This window comes from Sinocyclocheilus rhinocerous, unplaced genomic scaffold, assembly GCF_001515625.1.
Source record: "Sinocyclocheilus rhinocerous isolate Xijiao unplaced genomic scaffold, SAMN03320098_v1.1 scaffold1899, whole genome shotgun sequence".
NCBI classification, from domain to species: Eukaryota; Metazoa; Chordata; class Actinopteri; order Cypriniformes; family Cyprinidae; genus Sinocyclocheilus; species Sinocyclocheilus rhinocerous.
Window position 1 is genome coordinate 640,991 of NW_015660895.1, and position 9,139 is coordinate 650,129.

Sequence of the window (9,139 nt, forward strand, 5' to 3'; positions counted from 1 at the left end):
TGAGTGAGTGTTATATAGTGAATGTGTGATTGGTTACAGCTGTGTGCAATCAGTGCTGTGTGCAATCAACTGTGTGTGTGTAATCAGTGCATTGGATGATGGGAACTGTAGTCCGGGTGAAGTGCAACAGTGGTGTGGTGCAAGAGTCCATAGTAGTGGATGGGTGACCTCTGGTGGTGAGCAGACGGAAGTTCATGGACCGCATTCGTGACACTTATACACTGGTGTGACTTATCCGTGCTTTGTAACCTGGTGCAACTTATAGTCAGGTGTGACGTGTTTTTTTCTACAGTAATACCATGGTATTGTTTCTCTCTCTTTTGCCAGTTTTAGTTTCTTTTTAAAAGAGAGGGTTTTTAAAGATATAGTGTGTATTTGTACACATGGCTTGATATTTAATACATCCAAACAGTGTGTAGTTGTCACGGGGCGAACGAGACATGAGACTTGTGGATCCATTTGCAAAGCTTTAATAGGAGACAGAGACGTGGTCATAAAACAGGCATGGGTCAGACAATGGCAAACAGGTATATTGAGGGCAAGACAGAAGAGCAATCAAAAACGGGCGTGGTCGATAAGCGGCTAACAATATCCAGAGGGCTTGACATGAGGGGTTATCCACTAACACGAGCTAGAGTCCAGGCGGGGTGCAAACACAGTCCGAAACAGCAGACAAAGGGTTAACTGAAGATAAACAGGCAATAATCAGGTAACACGGGAAAGCAGGCAAGACAAGACTATGACTAGACTATGGAAACTAGAACTACCATGGACAGGATTCGTGACAGTAGTGGTGTCAAATAATGTGTGCTTGTGTAAATGCGTGGTTTTGAAAATTCTACCAGACCTGGATTCTATTCTATTCTATTCTATTCTATTCTATTGTATGTCAGATCAAAATGTTTCTCTTGAATTTGAAAGTGTGTAAGCTCTCACAAGCTGCGTTTCCATCCACCTATTTTGATGCTCATTTTGGAATATCGCATAAAAAAACCGCTTGATGGAAACGCCAAGATGCCCATAAATTCTAAAAATGCGCATAAAAAACGTATGCGCACATTTGAGTAGGATAAACTTTTTATCCGATAAGAAAAAATTAGCATAAACTACGATGGAAACACATTTACCGAATAACATCCACCTCCGAAAGCATTGACAGCATTTATTGTGTTACGTCTGCTTGCTCTGAGGTGCAAGTAATTTATATCATATATGAAAATTATTATATTAAGTGGCTCCTCCTATATCCTTAGTTATATTTAGTGCCACAGTTTACCAGGAAGTGACGATTTTGTTCTCTTTGACTCGTTGGATGCTTTATTCGACATATGTTTTATGCGATATTCCAGTTTTGCGTATAAGTTTAATTTGAATCTTTGGATGGAAACATAGCTACATATCATAATCATCGCTTCCTGAAAAAGGGCCCATTTACAAGACACGCCATGAAATGATTGTGGAATGATCCTCAAATTCCACAACACAGCTTAGCTAATCTAAGAATCGTGCTTGAATTCCTTTTCCCCCTTTCTAATTTTAACCTTTTCAAAACAGCAGTGCACAGATGCGTTTTCCCAGTTTTCCATTTGCACTGCTGGTAGCAGGTCTCAGGCGACTGCATGTAAACTAGGAGCTATAACCCCCTCTAGGGTATCAAATCCTGGACTCTCATTTCTAACTAGGTCAATGCTTGCTATAACTGCAGACTCTCTATTTCTCCTTTTCTGTCTGTCTCCCTCTCTCTTTTCAACCCCTGTGCACCACAAGATCCATTTCTCATCTCGTAGGCATCAACATCACAGTCATTTGTGTCCATTTATGCAGTCATTTTAGTGTAGGCAATATAATCCTGAAAATAAATGAAAAAGATTTCAAGAACTAACAATCAAAATTGTAACATTTCTCCGGCTGTGTATGTGTGAACTGTAAGAATGGCTGCAGTTGTTGAAAGCTTTTTCTGTTTCAAGCTCTGGGCGACTGACTGAGCGATTGGCTCAGTTGCAAAACAGTCACGTCCAATAGTTCAATACTCCACTCCCTCAGGTCTGTCAGCGCTGGCTTCAAAGAGACATCACGTGTGGATTCTCTTATCTTATAAAAGCAATAAATGTTTTACATACATTTGGTTTTGATGGAATATGAAGTCAAATAATATAGTACAGCATGTTATATGCCTTTAATTGGGGTTAGCAATTCTAACCACAATATTTTGTTCTTTTTTTCAGGACCAAGATATCTTATTACATCCATGGGGGCCTTGTATATTCAGGATGTGCAGTCAGAGGACGCGGTGAATATTTATCGCTGTACCACGCGGCATCGATACACAGGGGAGACCAGACAGAGCAACAGTGCCCGACTGCTTTTATCAGGTGAGGGGCCTTTGTGTTGCTGTCACGGCTTCACATAAACCTTCTCTCATATATCTACAGATAAATGCCAGCGCTTCGTGATTTGGTCAAAAATTCACATGAGAATTATTTACACACTTTGCATTTCAAATTTAAATTTAATATTAAAAAAGTAAAACAAAATGATTAAGCAATAAGGTACAAGAGATTGTTCTACAGTATCATTTAAATAGTTACTCTACTACATGCAACGCAACAAGTTTCCATTAACAAGTAACTTGTCCGTCTCATGCAGTGACAATCAGTAGTGTCAACATCATGATGCAGTGTGGAGTTCCACCTCATTTTTTTAGTTGAACTATCCCTTCAAGTCATTTTGCTTCTCAAGTAAATGTATGTTGATTTAAGAATGTTTAGATATTAGGGATGCACCGAAATGAAAATTCTTGGCCGAAGCCGAAGCTAAACAAAATGAAACACTGGGCCGAAGGCCGAATACCGAACACGGTTTTTCACAATTTTCCCCCCATGTAAGCCTATTTTGCCAATTTTTTTTCACCATTGCATAAATTAAATAGCCAAAATGTGCTTTTTACTGTTTTGTCCTGCTTTTCAAATAAAAAATCAATTACAAAACAACAATTTAAAAATATTTACTTAACACTAGACTTGTGCCGGTATTCGGTAATGCGATATATCACGGTAATGAATATGCACGATATTGTTATCGTGGGCACTTCTAAATACCGTGAATAATTATATATTCCTACTTAACACTGACCATTTTTTTTTACATTCTAGCAGACATTATACCAACAATTTAACTTAAAATTAATAAGTTAGTAAAATAATATTTTTTGGCCATTTTTCAGTCTTGAATTAGGCATGTATTTTTTACTGTACAAATAAAGGCAGCCTTGCTGAGCAGAAGAGACTTCTTTTAAAACATTAGAATATATTACAGATCCCAATTTGAACACTATGTGTGAATGTTATAATAAATGTATTAATAGAGCTGTTGTAGGGTAATTATTATCATTATTGTCTTACTTTTTATTTTATTTTACAGAACAACATTAAAATACAACACTATCATTTATGAACGTTGATGTAGTTGTTGCTTTTTCTCGGCTTTTATTTTGGCAGAAACCCATAGGAAGATCTCAGTGCTTCTTTTTGTTGACAACAGCATGCAGATTTATAAATGATTCTCATTACGAATTTGGGAAGATGTTTGTCGCACGTATCACACGCCTTTAAAAAAAAATCACAAAAATGTTACTGAGCAACTGACAAGTAACATAGTTTTAGCGCAGATTTTCCTCGCGCTTTGGACTTTGAACCTTGGCGCCGCGAGCTCGTGCAGCGCTGTCAGAATACATGCAATTTGTGCGTGCATTAGAAAATATAACATTCTGCAGTTTATTTACTAATCGTTTGAGGCCATTTCACGATTTCAGTCATCATTCAGTAGCCTAATCACCAGCATCAGCCACCTCTTCTTCTCATCGGAGACATGTGAAGCAGCACTAAACAGTCTCTCGCTGTCGGTGCTTCGTGCTTGCGTCTTTCTCTGATAGATTTAATACTTTCACACTGCCGACATGTTTGCTGCATTAGTGTGTGCCTCTATTTGATCGCGTTAGTCATTGATCGGTACGCCTATTATTCGGCCTTTTCGCTTATTCGGCCGAACATCGAAAGAGATTTTTTTGCTATTTTCGGCCGAATAATTTCGGTTGCCGAACATTCGGTGCATCCCTATTAGATATTTGTACTGGAAAACAAGACAAAAGTGCGGTGTACGAAGATAATTTTTTGCCGTGTGCAAATTCTCATAAGACTGGGTTGGGCTAAGTCAGTTACATTCACGACAAAACGCGATAACTATTAAAACTTTGTTTTTAATACAAATCTGTTATAAGGGTTTACAAAACACAAGTGTGCCAACGTGCCCCTATTATGTCTTAACGTGCCCCTATTATGCCATTTTTAAGGTTCCTAATATTGTTTTGGGAGTCTCCTACAATAGGATTATATGCATGCAAGGTCAAAAAATGCCTTTGTTTTCTCATTTTCCAGCGATTCTCAAACAATTAGCAGTTCTAAGATTCAGTCTCTCTAAAACCCTCCTTTCCGTGAGCCTACTCTGCTCTGATTGGTCAGATGGCCCAGTCTGTTGTGATTGGTCTACCGCGTACAGCGCGTGTCAGAAACGATACGCCCATTGCCATAGTTCCGTATTTTGAACGCTCGATAGAAAATATAAACATCTATTATTTATCATACTTGTGATTCAGTGGAGCCAGCTGGTCCAAATAAACAGGGTACTGAGCCATCTATCAAGAGGAAGCGTTTAGTGAATCCCGCGTTGAACTCCCCGAGATTTTTTTTTTAACTCCCCGAGATTAGAGAAGCAGTCGTCAGTAAAATGACGTTGTTTGTGGGCGGGGTCAAGTTGTTCGCTGCCGGCCAACGTAGAACATAGGCGGGAATTATGCAAATGTGTTACCCTGTGATGTGTAGCCGTCACGGAAGTGGGATTCGAATTACTAACGACTCATTTAGGCTGTAGAAAGTCGATTCTTTATTTTGGGAGACAATAACTTTATTTATCGTGCACTTTCGACTTTACAACTTTGCTGATCGTTTACTTTCACATACAGCTACATTGCATGCTGCATGAAAGGCAATATTGGAAATTGCATAATAGGGGCACTTTAAAATGTTTATGACCTTTAACCGATTAAAGAAAACAGTTAAAGGTGTGTATGTGACCTCACAAGCAAACCAAGTTTGCAGCCTGTAAAGCCTGGCTTCCCATTTATTTCAATGGTATTTACTTGGGTAGAACCAGGAGGTATACAATTTTAAATTCACAATTTGATCTTTGCTCATGGCAGCTCATGGTCAGATCTGCAACCAGGTTGTTTTGAGCCAATCACCTGAGCTGTAAATGATGAGACTAATTACTCTGGAGTCAGTGGAAAATGATGTCATGGGAAGACAGATTGGATGTTTGCCACCTCAAGGGCAAGCACGATGGATATTTTCTTTTGCTGTTGGAGTGAAAATTACATTTACTGTGGGCTCTTATTTATCTCTATATGGAAGTAGTGTTGTAGTTTACTTCCATGTTCATGCACTGTATCTGATACCTTATTGGATCAAAAATACTGTACAAATAGTGAAATATTGTTACAATTTAAAATGGCTGTTTTCTTTTTTTAATATATTTTAAAATGTCATTTATCCCTCTGATGGCAAAGATGAATTTTCTGCAGCATGTCTTTAGTGTTACATGATCCTTCAGAAATGGCCACACAACGGTTTTTAACATTGACGATAATAAGAACCTTTTTTAATAATTGTTCACATTAATTGAGCACCAAATCAAATATTTGAATGATGATAAAGAAAATGAATGTTTTCTCACTCTCTTTTAGAACCTGTGGACTCTGCTCCAGTGATTCTGGATGGGTTTGAACGGAGGGAGGTTATGGTGGGTCATCGGGTGGAGCTCCCATGTAAAGCGTCCGGTCACCCCACACCCAGGTATCGCTGGCTGAGGGACAACAGCCCCTTAGAATCAGACAGCCGGTACCACCAGAGTGTATCGGGCCTTCTCATCGAGGCCACACGACCCAGTGATGCAGGCAGTTATGTGTGTGAGGTGTGGAACAGCTTCGGGAATGCCAAAGTGGTCGGACGGCTGGTGGTTAAACGTAAGATATCTTGTGACAGTATTTAACCATCTATTACAACATCTGAACGATCTAGCTTTTTCAGAGGTTTGTATTGAAACTTTTCATGAAAAGTCCCCTTTGACAGATTAAATCTTGGCAAATCTTTTCACTGTTGTTTTGCAAACCAAAACTATTAATGTAAATGATACCTTTAAGCGATTAAAATTTAAAGTGTGTTTGCTGTGTGCCAAGAAATGTAAGTTGAGCATCATTAGTCAGCACACAAGTGTGAATGGGCTGCTATTAGCTAACAAGTCTTTACTTGCTGCGTTCCGTCCAAAGCAGTGCTTAGTATTTAGTATTTTCTGTTTTCAGTTCATTTTTTAGTTTTTGTAATTTTGATGTGCTTTTGCCCTATATATATATATATATATATATATATACACATATAAAACCCTGGACCACAAAGCCAGTCATAAGGGATGACCAGCCATAACAAGATTTATACATAATCTGAAAGCTGAATAAATAAGCTTTTCATTGATGTATTTCATTGATGGTTTGTTAGGATAGGACAATATTTGGCTGAGATACAACTATTTGAATATCTGGAATCTGAGGGTGAAAAAAAATCTAAATATTCAGAAAATCATCTTTAAATTTGTCCAAATTAAGTTCTTAGCAATGCATATTACTAATCAAAAGTTACATTTTGATATATTTACGGTAGGAAATTTACAAAAAAATGTCATGGAACATGATCTTTACTTAATATCCTAATGATTTTTGGCATAAAAGAAAAATCGATCATTTGGACCCATAAAATGCATTGTTGGCTCTTGCTATAAATATAACTGTGCGACTTATGACTGGTTTTGTGGTCCAGGGTCACATTTTTTTTTCTGTTAATATTAATTTTTAAAATATTTTTTAACAAAAATGTCTTGTTTACAGTTTTAGTTAATGATAATAACCCTGATCCAAAGTTTGGATTATTAATATCTCAGACAAGTCACATTTATTTATATAGCACTTTACATAATACAGATTGTTTCAAAGCAGCTTCACAATTATAAACAGGAAAATAACCAATTATGAAATAAATTAAATGAAAACTCATTTTCACCTGTAAAGTATCTCCATTGCTTAAAACAAAAACAAAATGACTACCACGGTGTTTGTCAACAAAGATGTTTTCTAGCAATTGTGGAGGATAAATGATGATGTAGTCAATTTAATTGAATTTAGACATAATTATTATAACTGATAGTGTATTGTTGTCTATGTATGTGTGTTTCCATCTCCCCCAGAGCCTCTGAAAGCAGTGGTGAGTCCCCGGAAGGTGAGAGGCAGCGTGGGTAGCCAAGTGTCGCTGTTCTGCAGTGTGACTGGCTCTGACGAGTATGAAATCACCTGGTACAGGAATGGTGAGAAGATCTATCAGGGTATAAATGTACGTATAACGGGCATCAACAACGAGAACCTGGTGATGGAAGGAATGGCCAAGAGCGATGGAGGAGCGTATCAGTGCTTTGCTCGAAATGGCAAGATGTCCACCCAAGACTTAGTTCAGGTCGTCTTGGAAGGTAAGTCCAACTTGGAAGGAAGTAAAAGAAATTGTGTTATTTGTTAGTATTAAATTACTAAAAGTACACTGTAAATGATGATTTTTTTTTAAGTAAAACGTTTTGCAAGAAAATACTATTTCAGTCTTTCTACTTTAATTCAACGTTACTTGCCATTTCTTTGTAATTATTTGTAAAACTTACTAGCAATTTCTTTCAAAATTTAATTTAATTTAATTCAGTGTATGCAGAAGGTACAATATAAGCCAGTCAGGACATAACATATCATTTCAAACAACACAGGGCAGAAAATGGATTTTGGGGAGCATATCTTTTTTGTTTGCATTTGCAAGTGTTAGCATCTATTGTACCTAAATATATTATCTTTTATACTACATATTAAATTTGTTATTACATTTAAATGAACAGTTCACCCAAAAGTGAAAATGCTGTTACCTTCATATCATTCTATGATGCTCTGTGTTTGTTTGTAAGACTGAACATAAGAGTCTTAATTTTCTCCCAACACCTGAGCTGCTGAGGACGCTGTGGGTTACTTTAATTTTTCAAGGCAATGCGCCTCAAAATCTACCTAAATACGTGTATCACTCCAGACTCCTTTGTGAATGTCATGTCGTTATAGTGCTTAGCGTTTTAACCGTATTTGTGTGCAAACATTAAGTATTTTTTAACTGATCAGCGCCGTGCTTGTGAGATTAGTTTGCGCCGTTCGTAGCGCGATATTCGTTTGGTAGCGCGGTCGCGTGGCTCGGTCAATTGATCCGTGCCGATGACAGGTCAGCGCGGCGCGAGCTCTGTAACATCGCGCTGTTTCGTCCCACTTTCAGTGCATTTGGCTTCCCATATGTACGGCTAAACTCCGGTTCTCTCGCTCTCAGTCATGTTGCTTCTACCGGCTGTTTATAGTGTGGGGGAACTATAATGTCACTTTGTATGCAGATCGGCTGTTAGTATCGGGTGTGCCTGACACATCCTAAAAAGTGAAGCGGGCTCTTTGATCGCCCCCTGGTGGCTGGCTGCAGTACAGGTCATAACCCCCGCCTTCTCCATGTAAACGAATGGGACTTGAGTCAAAATAAAAAAATAAATTACACTTCCAATACAATTTCCGAAAGATGGTTTTGGTCATTTGGATGTAGTTGTTATCACGCTGATATATGTTCAATTGTTCATTTTTGTGATAAGTTTGATTTGATGCTATAAAAACAGGTGGCATAATTTACTCAAGATGGTAGCAGCCATACTAAGATGCTTTGGCTTCACTTTTCTATAGTGGAAGGAAGTGGAGACGCGTCATCCATCTTTTTTTACAGTCTATGCATAAAACCCACGAATAAAAGCGGCAGAAATTAAAAGCTAAACTTAGGCTATAAACAAGCTACACCACCACGGACGCTCGCCTTCAGCGTCACCACCACCATGCTCCCGACAGCTGTTTCAAACTTATTTTTAACACATTCAGTGAAAAGGATTTACTCTGTATATGAATTTTAATCCACGCTACATGAACCTTTTC

General features: G+C 38.1%; 1 protein-coding gene across 1 annotated transcript in view; it reads left to right on the forward strand.

Moving 5' to 3' along the window:
- The window catches only part of LOC107726116 (Down syndrome cell adhesion molecule homolog), a 131,714-nt gene that overhangs the window by 72,553 nt on the left and 50,022 nt on the right, over nucleotides 1-9,139 (forward strand). Inside the window, exons 3-5 of the mRNA XM_016535620.1 lie at nucleotides 2,226-2,372; nucleotides 5,798-6,076; nucleotides 7,348-7,623. Coding sequence (XP_016391106.1) covers nucleotides 2,226-2,372; nucleotides 5,798-6,076; nucleotides 7,348-7,623 — 702 coding nt within the window. The remainder of the gene's footprint in view (nucleotides 1-2,225; nucleotides 2,373-5,797; nucleotides 6,077-7,347; nucleotides 7,624-9,139) is intronic.